General features: G+C 42.0%; 1 protein-coding gene across 1 annotated transcript in view; it reads right to left on the bottom strand.

Annotated features, from left to right (window-relative positions):
- Positions 1-14,378, bottom strand: part of HMCN1 (hemicentin 1) — a 402,083-nt gene that overhangs the window by 270,816 nt on the left and 116,889 nt on the right. The window contains 3 exon segments of the mRNA XM_027767566.1: positions 1,408-1,503; positions 3,725-3,919; positions 13,069-13,227. Of these exon segments, the coding sequence (XP_027623367.1) occupies positions 1,408-1,503; positions 3,725-3,919; positions 13,069-13,227 (450 nt within the window).

Raw genomic sequence — 14,378 nt, 5'->3', positions numbered from 1 at the left:
AAAAATTCGGGTGCCAGGAACAAAACGTGTAAATGATCATGAGTATGGGTTGGAACATAGCAATAAAAGAGCCTTCTCATCAGAAAGGCAAAATGATAGGTCCTAGCGGAAGTAAAGACGGTAAAAAGAATGCCTATGGCATGGAGGGCAGAAATGGCAAGCCAAGATATTTGCAACGTATTCGGTAGACAAATAGAGAGTGGCTGAAAGCACTTATAAATGAAAATGTGGAAATGTTGAAAACATTTTCTTGGGAATATTAATCTAAAAACCACAAGTAGACTGGCAAGGGTGGGAATGAATAACGAGACTGTTGTGGGGACAACAGGTGGCGTGGGGGTTAAGGCACTGGAGCCCTGCATGGCTGATCATGGCTCATGTTCTGAACCTGGTGTCTTGAAAATCACACTGCGAACTTGTGTGTATGTGCCCAAAATCCCAGGAGGAGAATGGAGGACAAGGAACTGTGGCATGGCCATTTCCCTTGGGGGTGGGGGAGTTCTCACTTTCCCTCTCACTCTCTCTCTCTATTCCTCTCTGGTGAGCACATATGTCCTATGGCAAAAAAAAAAGAAAACCCTAAATTTAAAAATAATGATAATAGGTCTCTAAGGAATAGCTTTAGGAATATAAAATTAATATATGACCAAATGGGTATTTTAATCAATAGAAACAGAATACTCTATAGAAGATACTGAAACAAATATCTCACCACTTGGAAGTAAATATTATATTTTTAGTTCACATCACACACACACAAATTCCAGGTGGAGTAAAATGATAAATGTAAAACAAACAAACAGAAAATGACTCTACTACTCAATGTTGAGCATGTCCATATGTATTTAAATTTGGACATAAATCAATTCATTTAAATTGGTCTTTATTTCTTCAAATGGAAAATGAGGAGCCTGGAGTCCATGATTGCTAAGGTTATTTCCAGTTTTAACCAGTTCTATGAAGTATGAAATAGGGAGGGAGACGGAAGGCTAGTCTTCTAGTCAGTTATTTACCTGGTTTAAAAAAACAAAAAATGTGGGGCGAGCAGGTAGCATAGTGGTTAAGGTGCTGGATTCCTAAACTGCTGACTGTGATTCAAGTCCCAGACCTGGCAGCTTGAAAACCATGCCTGGAGCGTGTGCATGCATGCCCAAAACTCCAGAATGAGAATGGAGGTAAAGGGATTGTGGCATGGCCAATCCCCAGGGGATGATTTTTCACTTTCCTTTTTACTGTTTCTGTCTCTCTGATGTGCATATTGCATAGTCATTATGAGTATCTATAGAGTGAAATACATAACAGTATAAACCTTAAAAAACAAAATGTCACACAGGCAAAAGATAATATAGTAAAAGAATTTTGACAACTTCAAAGACTGTGGTATCCAGACACTTTAACTGATCTTACCAAGTCCTGTCACTGTTATTGTGGCCTGTGACTGGATCTTTCCAAACTGGTTTTCAGCTTCACAAATATAGGTTCCTTTGTCACTTGCCCATAAGTCTGAAAAAGAACAACTCATGTATTCATTCATTATTATCCATAGAGCATTTACTGGGTGTCGGGCACAGTTCTGGGCTCTGTGACAGAATAATTCTGACCCTTCCCATTCTAGGGGAGGAGAACAGGTCTAGAAACCAGCACTCACATCAGTGTGTGATAAATACTAGAGTATAAGTTTCAGACCATGAGCTGTAGAAGCACAGAGACAGGAGTGACGGAGTACATGGAGGGCAGTTGGAGAAGGCATCACAGCAAAGGCAGTTTCTGATCTGCCCTTCAGAGGGTGGGCAGAATGCAGAAGGGCAGTTCAAACCTAAGGGGCTACAAAAGCAAATGCATGACTTGAAAAATCATGGTCCATTCAAACAATAAGAAGCGGCCAGGAGCCAGCAGGTGGCATGATGTTTAAGGTTCTGGACCCCACATGGTCAATTTTGCACTTCCGAGTCCTGAACTCAGTGACTTGAAAATCACTTTACTTGGGGACCAGCAGTTAGCATAATGGCTATGTCACTGGACGCCTGCGTAGTCGACCGCGGTTCAAGTCCCAGACCTGGCGGCTCAAACTCAGGCCAGGCGCATGTGCGTGCGTGCCCAAGATCCCGAGAGGAGAATGGAGGAGAAGGGAATGCAGCGTGGTCATCCCCCCTGGGGATTACAGTATGGCCATCCCCCTTGGAGGGGTAATTTCTTACTTTCTCTCTCTCTCTCTCCGGTGAGCTTATGCACCCTAGAGCAAAACAAAACAAAACAAAAGCTAACAAAAAGCCACACCAAAAACGAACACTGCAACATCACCATGGCATTTTGGAAGCTTCCAGAAGAGGTTTTTTTCAACAGGCCCAATGATTGGTGGAACCTACTGGCATTGAATAGGCAAAAAGTAGATAGGCAAAGAATGGGGAGAATCACCAAAGGAACAATTATCCCCAGTACAGAAAGATTTTTGAAAGTCCCACTGGAAATTTGTGGATTTAATAATTTTATAATTATAAGACCCTACAGCCTAATGCTGTGTAAGTAGAAGGAAGAATTTTAACAATAATTTTCCAACATTTTGGAAAATTACTTCACCAGCTTGGAGTTTCTGAGTCATCAATCCTATGATCCTGAATTCATGGCAAAGCCACATAAAAGTTATGCATATCGTGTAGTCATCACCAGAGAATTTACATAGTGAAATACACCATGATATAAATTACTTTCCTTTGTTTTCCTTTGCACTGTATTTTGGATATCAAAATATTTTTTGGAGGGTTGAGCCCTAGCCTTGTGTTTAAGATAGCTGGATCCAACATGGCTAACTGTGGTCTGGCTCTGGTCCTGGTGGCTTGAAAAACATATGAGACACATGGGTGTGCCCCAAATCCCAGCAAGGTGGAAAAATGAAGAAGGGATTGCAGTATGACTATGCCCCATGGAGGAGGGCTTTCTACTTGTTCTATTCTGGTTTCTTTCTCCAACAAGTGAACACACCCTCGGGCAATTAAAAACAATAAATAATATTTAGTATGTAGACAGATCAAATGTACTGAGTTATGTTCACAATAATAAAAGGATATTACAGGGCCAGGGGCATGTTTGTTAGGAAAGTTGTATTCCACATGGCTCACAGTGAGGTTTGGGTCCTGGACCCAGCAGCTTGAAAAACATGCTGGGATCATGTTTGTACATGCTCAAAATCCTGAGAAGAGAAGGGATTGTGGCATGGCCTCCCCTCCAGGGGGTGCTTTCTCACTTTCTCTCTCCCCCTTTGTCTCTCTCCAACAAGTACTCGATAACAAATAATAATGATAAGAATAAAAGAGTATTACAAAGTATTTGTAATTAAAGAAGGTACTCGGTCAATCAGCGTGGGAACTACTGAGTTAGCGGTTTTGTGAGTACAAAAGGACTTCAAAAAGTTCATGAAAAACAGAATGAAAGTTTATCGTGCTGATAATTAAAGTATGCATTTGTTTTGGTGCAAAGAACTTTGGAAAGTCATACGGTGTTTCATGTCACACCCCAGGGAGTTTCCCACGGACTGTCTGAAGACCTGTTACAGAAACAGAAGCCAGTGCTTTACAAGAGCGCAGTTCTGTCTGTGAGCAATAGGGGAGGCAGGAGGAGACTAGGGACCTTGGGAAGCTTGTAAATATCCCAGCCAAAAGAAGCAGAGCTTAACCTGTGGATAAGATACATGCATGCATTTGTATAAAGTACATTTCTTTTAACCTACTTAAAATAAAGAGAGCTCCCGTTCTTAGTTGACTGATGGAACTAACAGAAAAGGGCCTTGAGAAGATCGGCATGCTGTCTAATCTCCGCCATTTGATCTTTGGCTCTGGATAGCCCTGCACATAACAAGGTAATGTCACGTTGGAGCCGATTTCCATGGACACATCGGTGGGCTCCTGTATGAAGACCGGAGGCGCTGGAAGATATGAAAACCATAAAACAAGTCATTGCTACAGTTTGTTGGCACATGAAATATACATTTTATTAAACTGTCAACAGATTGAATTAGAACCAAATCATTGCTCTTATAATAGTACAGATTTATCTTGCGATTATTTCTACCTGGTATAGAAATCACAGGTGTTTCTTTTCAGCTTCCTAAGAAGCAGAGCATTAAATTCAACCATTTCCTTAAAGTGCAGGTAAAAAAAAGAGTCGTATTTAAATTAAGATCACCTGGATTAAAGAGACTCTTTCATTTTAGGAACTTGTTCTCAGTTTCAGCCTATGTCATACTGCTCAAACCTTAACACTTTCTTATACATAAGTTGGCCTGGTAGTGAAATAATTTTGACACTTTCTAAAACCCTCATTGGCTGATTTTTTTTTTTTTTTGAGAGGTTTTTGCTATAGGGCGTGTGCACTTCCCAGGGAGAGAGACAGAAAGCAAGAAGTCACCCCACAGGGAGATGGCCATGCTGTAATCCCTTCTTCTCCACTCTCTTCTTGGATCTTGGGCATACATGCACACACGCCTGGTGTGAGTTTAAGCCACCGGGTCCAGGACTCGAACTGTAGTCAACTACATGGGAGTCCAACAATATAGCTATTATGTCAACTGCTGGTCCCAACTGGCTGAATTTTTAAATGAACTTAATTTACACCAGAGTTCATTCTTCAAAAATCCCTACATAACAAATAACAGTATTTACTAATAAATTATATCCTTATAAGATACCACATTCTTGCTTCTCCTGTCTTTCACAATTTTGAGTTTGAGAAATTTAAGGCTGGAATCAGTAATACAAATTAAAGTAACAGAAAACAGAACTTAATGAAGGGAGAAGAGTGGATGCTTAACTTCTTAGAGTTAAAAGATAATTCAGAAATTATGTAATTGAAAATAAGATTACAGATATTCATATAATTCATGTAGCCACAAAAAGCCAGAAGAAAAAGAAATATATCAGAGACATACCTTGGAAACCACAGGAACACAATACAGACAGAATGCTATCAGCAAAAAACATAAATGAGGCGGTCAAAATGCCCCAGAACCTTCTGAGCAATGATGTCCTAGACATCGGCCAAGAGGGAAGACACAGATACTGTTACAGGCAATGGATGAAACCATGTCTGGGTCTCTAAGAAGAGGTTCCATAGGGAGGATTCCTTGACAAAATCAAGGTTAAGTCTTGGTTAGATATGACAACTTCAGGGACCAGCAGTTGGCATAATTGCTATGTCACTGGACTCCCATGTAGTCAACCATGGTTCAAGTCCTGGACCCAGTGGCTTAAACTCACGCCGGGCATGTGTGCAAATGTGTCCAAGATCCCAAGAGGAGAATGGAGGAGAAAGTACTGTGGCACGGCCATCTTCCCTGGAGGGGGTGTGGGTTGATTTCTCGCTTTCTGTCTCTCTCTCTCTCTCTGTCTTTCTGGTGAGCTCATGCGCCCTATATCAAAAACCTCTCGGGAACCAGCAGTTAGCGTAATGGCTATGTTGCTGGACTCCCACGTAGTTGACCGCGGTTCGCGTCCCGGACCCGGTGGCTTAAAACTCATGCGGGGCACGTGTGCGTACGTGCCCAAGATCCCGAGAGGAGAATGGAGGAGAAGGGATTGCGGCGTGATCATCCTTCCTGGGGGGTGATTTCTCGCTTTCTGTCTCTATGTCTCTCTCTGTCTGTCTGGCGAGCGTACGTGCCCTATAGTGGAAAAAACAAAAACAAAAAAAAAAAAACCTCTCAAAAAAGAAAAAAAAGAAGAAAAGAAAAAGAAAGAAAGAAATGACAACTGTAAGCAAGAACTGGCCACAATTCTATTTTTATCTTTTATCAGAACTAACCTAATACTCTGTGCATTATACCTGGCTACTAGAATTTTTGGATGAATTACTGAATCAATATGAACGCCCTTCAGCACTAGTCCAGTCTGGAGGTGTATACGTGTGTGGTCTATGTGTGTGCGTGCATATACGTCAGAATATGAGCTTTCACTTTTGAAGGAAACTTGACAATGTCAAGAGGCCTCTTATTTGTTTACTGAAAGTAAACAAAATAAAATGAAGGTTCTATTATTGAGCAATATGGGTTTTTAGGGGTTTGTGTGGTTTATTTTGCATATGTGTATGTGAGAGAGAGAGTGCACACATGAGGAGGACAAAGAGAGAGAAAAAGGGAAGTATTTAGATGTGCTCTCGCCATGGCAGCCCTCTGTCCCAGCCTTGCAGCTACCTCAGATCACAGAGACATGCTGCAGTTCGAAGCCCCTTCAGACCGGTCTGAGCATGGCACCCTGCTCTCCCACAGGGCCCCAGCCTCATGCAGCAGCATCCTTCCACTTGTGCCACCACAACAGGGCCTGAACAGTATGTTTGTAAAACAACACGTGTGGGGTCAGCAGGTGGGTAGATGCTAAGACACTGAACCCACAGAGCTGTCTGCAGGGTTTGAGTCCTGGACCCAGCGACTTGAAATCATGCTGAACCCACATGTGTGAGTGCCCGCAATTTCAAGAGGATAATGGAGGAGAGGTGATTGTGGCATGGTCATCCCCCTGGAGGGTGATTTCTCACTTTCCTTCTCTCTCTTTCTCTCTCTGTCTCTCTCTCTCTCTCTTTCTAGCGAGCACATGCACCCTATAGCAAAAACAAACAAAAACAAAAGAATGTGTGTATCTTTGTTTAAATTTCCCTTACTTTGTCTTTATTAGTCTGACTCATAAAAATAATGGGCAAGGGACCAGCAGTTGACTCAATGGCTATGTCGCTGGACTCCCACATAGTTAACAGCAGTATGAGTCCTAGACTTGGTGGCTTAAACTCATGCCGGGTGCGTGTGCATATGTGCCAAGAACCTAAGAGGACTCTGTCTCTCTCTCTCTTTCTGGTGAGCACACCTGCCCTATAGCAAAAAACCTTCCCCCACCCCCCAATAAAAGGGCAAGATGACTGCATTTCAAAAAGAGTTTTAAAGTAGCTCATTTCTTGCTTACCCTAAGTCTGAAAGACTTATTCTCTGGAGTGATGGGAGTCATTTATTAGAGCACGTAGCTTTTCTGAAAAGGAGAGGGTAAGTATAAGTAGAAAAGTCTCAGGATGTGTTAGGCTGAGTGTAAGCAGGGGAATGTAGAGGAGACGGGCAATAAACTCAAGGACAGCAGAAAGATACGCGGGAGCCTAAGATCCACCAGGTACTTGGGACAGACTGGGCATACTGACACATCCGGGATATTAGCATAGATGGAAATGAAGACAAATTAGAATTTTCAGAACTAAGACAGCCATTTAAATGATTGGACTGCTTGGGAACCAGCAGTTAGCGTAATGGCTATGTCGCTGGATTCCCACGTAGTCGACCGCGGTTCGCGTCCCAGACCCGGTGGCTTAAAACTCACGCTGGGCGCGTGTGCGTGCGTGCCCAAGATCCCGAGAGGAGAATGGAGGAGAAGGGATTGAGGCATGACCATCCCCCCTGGGGTGTGATTTCTTGCTTTCTGTCTCTATGTCTCTCTCTGTCTGTCTGGCGAGCGCACGCGCCCTATAGCGAAAACCTCTCAAAAAAAAAAAAATTGGACTGCCTGACAATAAGCAAAACTTAAGGTGTACTCAGGGAGCTCAATTAAGATGGGAGAAGTCATCCAACGTGAAGCAGCTTCGGAAACAGTGCCAGGCAGCAGAGAAACCCAAAGTCAGTGAGTCTGTGTGCAGTATTGGAAAACATGGTGAACTAGAATGCCTGGTACCTGGTAAACAGCCAGAAAGCACCAGTGACAAGCAAGCCTCAAGAAGAAAGAACTCCCAACCTGGCCCAGAAGCCTTTTTTTTTTTTTTTTTGGAGAGGTTTTTGCTATAGGGCACGTGCGCTCGCTAGACAGAGAGAGACAGAGAGACAGAAAGCGAGAAATCACCCCCCCAGGGCAATGGCCACACCGCAATCCCTTCTCCTCTATTCTCCTCTTGGGATCTTGGGCACGCACGCACACGCGCCTGGCGTGAGTTTTAAGCCACCGGGTCCAGGACGCGAACCACGGTTGACTACATGGGAGTCCAGCGACATAGCCATTACGCTATCTGCTTGTCCCCAGAAGCCTTTTAAATACTTCCTGCTCCTGGGTTTGGCCAACACAGACTCCAGGTGGATTGCATCAGTAGTTGGGAAACATTAATGAGACTGGGAAGAAGAGCGGCAGTGAAAGCAGTGCAGTCGATGGTTCTTGAACAGATGGGGCTGTGGGGCTCAGAGGTGAAAAGGCCACTGAGTGGTTCTGAATGGCAGTTCCAGTACTGCTTCATCTGTGGGCTTGGGGAATTATTTTACCTTCTCCAATCTCAATTTCCCCAGGAACAAGAGGGGGATAATAGCATGTTCAATCTCATGTTGCTAAAAGACCCTTCATAATTATTTAGCACGTAGTAACCATTCAATTAAAAATAAATATTAGAGAGTTAATATATTAAACCCGAGTTCTTAGATTTAATATATATGTTGTTATTGCTGTTATTATTATTATTTAGAGAAGATTTTTGCTATAGGGTGTGTGTGTTCACCTGAGAGAAACAGACAGACAGAAATCACCTCCCGGGGGGATAAACACACCACAATCCTTTCTCCTCCATTCTCCTCTTGGGATTTTGAACACACACGCACATGCCCAGTATGAGTTTGAAGCCGCCAGATCCCAGACTTGGACCGCAGTTGGCCATGTGGGAGTCTAGCCACATAGCCATTACACCACCTGCTGGTCCCATATACTGCTAATTTTATTTTTGGCTTCAACATACAGTCTGTAGGATAAGGTTTGAGCATCCGTAGTCCCCTAAGCCTTTGTTGTCCACACCTTGACATCTGCATAGGGTTAATGCCACAGTACAGCTTTGCTGTAACTTCCAGATAGATAAGCTGTGGGCACACATTATTTTGAAAATACATAAAGCACAGATTGACCATGTTGCTCTAAAGATATTCCATAAAATCATTTTAATTCCCTTAGAGACAATTAAATATATACCCTCACTAGGGTAGTCTTGCATTATGTTAGTCAGAGGTTTTCATTTAAAAAATGACCAAACACATTGCTTTTGCTCATCGGACCACAAAATAGGAATCCACAGTCAAAGACTCAAATCCTGTGTGGTGCAGAATGTTACAGATAAAGTCACTGCCAGGCCAACTACTCGTCTGATGAAACCAGTCCTCTTTCCATCCAAATAACTTCACAATTCACTACTCCTTTTTACAAAGCATAAGAAGCACTGGTCACATTCCCTGTTGACCTGAAATGTTGAAAACTTAAAGCCCTGTTAATGAGAAATAGGAAAAAGGACATTCGCTCCATGAAGCTAGAACTCAAGAATAATATTTAATAGCTAGTCGTGTTGATGTGAAGTTATAGGCCCACAAAAACAATCTGAAAGTCCAAATAGCTACATGATATGGACACAAATATGTTTTTCTTCTTAAGTCATCAGCTGCTTAAACTTATTCCCAACAGTTTTGGAACCCAAATGAATAATTTTACACACTATAAAACTTAGTAGTTGTCTCAAGCCTTTTCTAAAAATATCCAAGTTGAAATAGTGATTTTCATAGTAAAGGCCAGTGCTTACTCTTAAAAACGATGCCAGTATTCTATTGGCATTTGTATATTGTTTTTCAAGACTCAAAGAATCAATATGATCACTTCATTTGCGAAGGTAATATCATCTACCAGATAAATGTCACATTAAGCAGTTTAAACAGGAAACAGCAGTCATGTCTGACATAAGTGTTTGTAGATAGTAATTATCTCAGTTCATCCTTACAACTGCCTTATTAGGTAGTTACCTTTTATCCCAGTTTCTTCTTTCTTTTTTAGGTTTTTGTCACCAGGCACATGTGCTTGCCAGAGACAGAGAGAGGGAAGGTGAGAAAACCCCCCACCCCAGGGGGGGAGATGGCCATTGCAATACCCTTTCCTCCAATCTCCTCTTGGGATTTCAGGCATGCAAACACACATGCCCAGCATGATTTTCAAGGAACCAGGTATGGAACTCAAACCACTGTTGGCCATGTGGGACTCCAACACCGGAACCACCTCGCCACCTGCTGGTCTCTATATCCCAGTTTTATAGACAAGTAAAATCTTGCACAAAGCCCATTCTCTTGCCAAAGTCTATTCTCTTAATCACTATATACATTCTGGGGAAAGTTTCCATTTGTAGTGTGTTTGCTTTCAAACCTCAGAGTGAGAGGACTACCATCTTCACTCCAAATGTGATTTGTGCTTACACCCTCTATCTGCTAGAATATACACACAGGTTTCATGTGAACAAATAAGGTCTAATCCACCTCTGTGAGCTGCCATGAGAATCTATGGGTGAATAAGAAACAACAGAAACATAAATGAAGCTGGCCTTAATGTTAAGTTAAATTGTTAACAAGAGTCATGGTTACAAGTAAGAAAAAATTGAATTGATGTTAATGGTTTCTATCGGGACAATGACTGGAATGAACCTTGAGGAAGCCATTGTTTTAGAAAGTGTCATGGCAAGAAAAGATCTTGAAGAAGAATAGAGATAAAACAAAGTACAACTCAGTTCAAGGAATGAAGCATAAACTTGACACATTTATTGGGATGCTTCCTAAGCCAATGCAAGTCATGCCAGCAATAACAGGCCTAACCCTTAGGCAGTGTATCGCTGGGAAGAAGAGAACCTGCAAGTCCAGAACCTAAAAGGTTATCAGGAAGATAGTCAGTAAGCAAAGATGCCTAATTATGATCTTAGCTTTTCTACAAACCTGGAGGAGGGTTGAGGGGGTCAACATCTCTGTGCTGAAATCTGTTACTGAGGCTGTTTCTCTCTTCCTCTACACTTAGAAGATTAAAAAATACTGAGTAAGAAGGATACCTCTGTGCAGGAAGGAGAAGCAGACCCAAAAAACACTGGACACGGAAAGGTCTATTTTCCAAAAGCAAGAATTCTGTACTTAGCGACCCTCCTCATTTGAACCTTATGTTCTCAAAGCGTAACTCGTTTCACCCTGCTGGTAGATTCAGAGACATCTTCTACCCTGAGATTCCAGACTGATTTTCCAGGCATTTCTCTTAATAATGACAGTTTAGTCACGGTTCAAACACATTTTGCAGTGCCCCAGACAGATTGTACAGTGTTCTCTGCGGTCAACTCCAGCTTTGTTGATTCTACCTCAAGGGCATAACCACCACGAATATAGTGTGTGCACCAGACAGCCCAGGGAAGGCTGACATCAAAAATGCTGGGCCAAAAAATTTTAGCTTACATGAAACAAAAGTTCAAACTTAGCCATAATTTTCATTTAAAGACTTAAGGTAATAGAACTGAAAGGTTTTTTGTTACTATGTTCTTAAAATATGTATTTTCTCTAGCATTTTTAACTTTTGTTCAAAAAATATTTTTGCCTGAAAGCCATCAAATGTAAATGAAAATACTTAACTTAATCAAATGTCGTAGTTCTTAAGTTTTACAAGTGACGCAAATGTTTAGTTATCTGTTAAATGAAGTTGTTAGGTTCTTTTTCATACACAGTGAGCTCTGGTTTATTTCACATTTTACCACACTATGTAGGTTTTTTGTTTGTTTTTTGGTTTTTGGTTTTTTAAGAGAGTAAGAGCGCCCGGGGTCTGAAGCCGAAGGTGCTTCTGCCTACCCCCTCAAGGAGACGTGATGTGTTTATATGGGAGGGGTGGAGGGGTCACAAGAATGGCAAATTCTTGATTAGCTTACTTGCCACTGTGACCTTATTGGCCCACTTATGGGTGTTGGCTGCCAGTAAGGGAGGATTCTGGCCAAATGTCACTGTAACCATCTCCTTAATTTTGGATGGGAAATTACCTTAAGGCCATTCAGTGGCTGATCTAACATTTCCAGCCTTTAACATTTATAAAAAAATGATGAGGTGAGAGTGGAACAAGGGATTATGGACAAAGGTCAGTCTTCTGGAGCTACCTCAAGCTGAGAAGGAGCATTGTCCTTTAGGGTGATAGGGGACGTGGGTCTTCTGGAGGCAGGTGTCAACATGGTACTCTCTAGAGCTGCAACATGTTTTCAGGCTGTTTTGGGGCCAGTTGTTGGGTACTGTCTTGGATGAAGCAGTTTAGCGTTTTTGGAGTGAAAGTAGTTTGCTTTTTTTCCAGAAGAGATATGAGACAGAAAGACAAGGAAGAGGAGATGACCAAACTCCTTGAGGAACACAAATATAGCTGTCATATACACACAGTATCCTTCACATTGTAACTGACATTTATTTGTACTTAATACTTTCTTATGTACATTGGGGAGTAATTGCTAGTGAATTAAAGAAAAAGCAAAAGCACAGTCTGCTACCTTTGCTGTCATCAACATCTCCAAATTATGGTCTACCGCCAAAGTTTAATTTCTGGCCTCCAGATGTTAATACTTAGGAACTGGGTGGTAGAATGGATGACTCCTGATAGAAAAATGGTAAGAGATGATGGTAAAGCCTGCAGTTTCTGAAGTCAGCTACCTTGGATGCAAATATTCAGATCGCTTGGCTTTAATAAGCTTCTGTTTCCTTATCTATCTAGTGGAGGAGATCATTAAATTATCTTCCCTGCAGGCTTGTAGTGGGAGTTTAATGAGAAGATGCATTTCCAAGTTCTTGGCACAATGAATGAAACATAGAAAGCCTCTACTGAATGCCAACTACAATGAATATATTAATTATCTCAAATGACGGGACCAGCAGATGGCGTAATGATTATGTCACTGGACTCCCACCTAGTGGACCGCGGTTCACACTCCAAACCTGGTGGCTTAAAAAACTAATGCCGGGCTCAAGTGTGTTCATACATGCCCAAAATCCTGAGAGGAGAATGGAGGAGAAGGGATTGCAGCATGGCCATCCTCCCTGGGTGGTGATTTCTCACTTTCTGTCTCTCTGTTTCTCTGGCAAACACATGCACCCTATAGCAAAAAATCTCTCTTAGAACAACCACAAAAACTTTTTTTTCAATCTGAAATGCTCTCTCAAATTCTGCCATTCTAATAAGCATTTCTACCAATCTTTTTTGAAGTTATTAAATACAGAAAAATAGTGAATCAATTTCAAAACAAATTTGTCTACCAGATCTGGATGCTTACAGCCAACATCCAGAGTTATCTTGCCAGTTGCTCTGCCAGCATCATTGAAGGCAACACATGTGTAATCGCCAGCATCCAGGTCTTGCGTTTCTTGAATCTTCAGAAGTCCTAAGAGAGGGTCAATCAAGAGGAACGTCGAGGGCCTCAACTCCAGATCTCCTAAGTCAAAACAAAGAGGGGAACATTAAACGTCAAGTACTAACAGTTGATTCAGCTATTGCTTGATTTTAAAACTTCCAAATACAAGTGACTACAAGGTTTTTAAATACAAGTGTCACACTGGGGATGTGTGCGTGCGTGCCCAAAATCCCGAGACGAGAATGGAGGAATAAGGATTGCAGCGTGGCCATCCCCCCCGCCCCCAGGGGGTGATTTCTGGCTTTCTGTCTCTCTGTCTCTCTCTGTGTCTCTGGTGAATGCACGTGCCCTATAGCAAACATCTCTCTAAAAAATATAATAATAAATAAAGTGTCTGGTACAACATAGACATATCTATAGTCTAAAATTTGGCCAGATATAAATTATGTATAAGTATTTCGTATTTACATTGCACATGTACTAAGTAAGAATGAGCTCTTTAAAACTACATTGGGAAACTGGAACTAGCTGGCAGCTGCAACTGTGGCTATGTTAGGAAGGGAATGCAGAGATTAGGCTGAAAAGAGGTTTTTATCATCATTATGGCATCACAGGAAAGGCTTAGAGACTAGAGTATTCTTAGGGTTTTTTTTAAGCTTATTTATTTATTCCATGCAAGACAGAGGAGAGAGAAGCACCCCCAATAAGGTCTTGACACCGTGACCCATTCCCAGGCTCAGCCAATCCTGGGTCATGGGCATGGGCATAGGCATCTCTGCTATACATGAACCAACCACTTCCCATTGGGTGAGCTGTATTTTACTGCTATGCCATCCTCTGCCACTCTCCCCCACAAGAAGCAGTCTTCATCCACTAATGACGGGGTGTTTGGTTTGCTGAATGCTTTCAGTTAGACTTTGTCTTGGAAGAAGTATAAGCTGGCAGAGAGAATTTGGAGGATGGCTGGCTGGAAAAACTAGGGAAAAGCTTATTGTGAGAATAGAAGGAATGGATGAGAAACTGTGACAGGCAGTTAGTTACTTATGAGTGGGCAGCCCTAAGAAAAAAAGCAAAAGGATCAAAAAGACCCAAGCAAGCATTTTGGTCAACACCCTAATGCCCAAGTAAGCATTTTAGTCAATGCCCTAATTCCCAGTAGGTCAACGTCCTAATTCCCACTAGGGCAATAAACTAATTAAGCAGTCTTATTAAACAACCTGGCTCACACTGGG

Source organism: Tupaia chinensis, unplaced genomic scaffold (genome assembly GCF_000334495.1).
Source record: "Tupaia chinensis unplaced genomic scaffold, TupChi_1.0 Scaffold144318_1, whole genome shotgun sequence".
Classification (NCBI taxonomy): Eukaryota; Metazoa; Chordata; class Mammalia; order Scandentia; family Tupaiidae; genus Tupaia; species Tupaia belangeri.
This window is presented reverse-complemented; position numbering and strand designations above follow the sequence as displayed.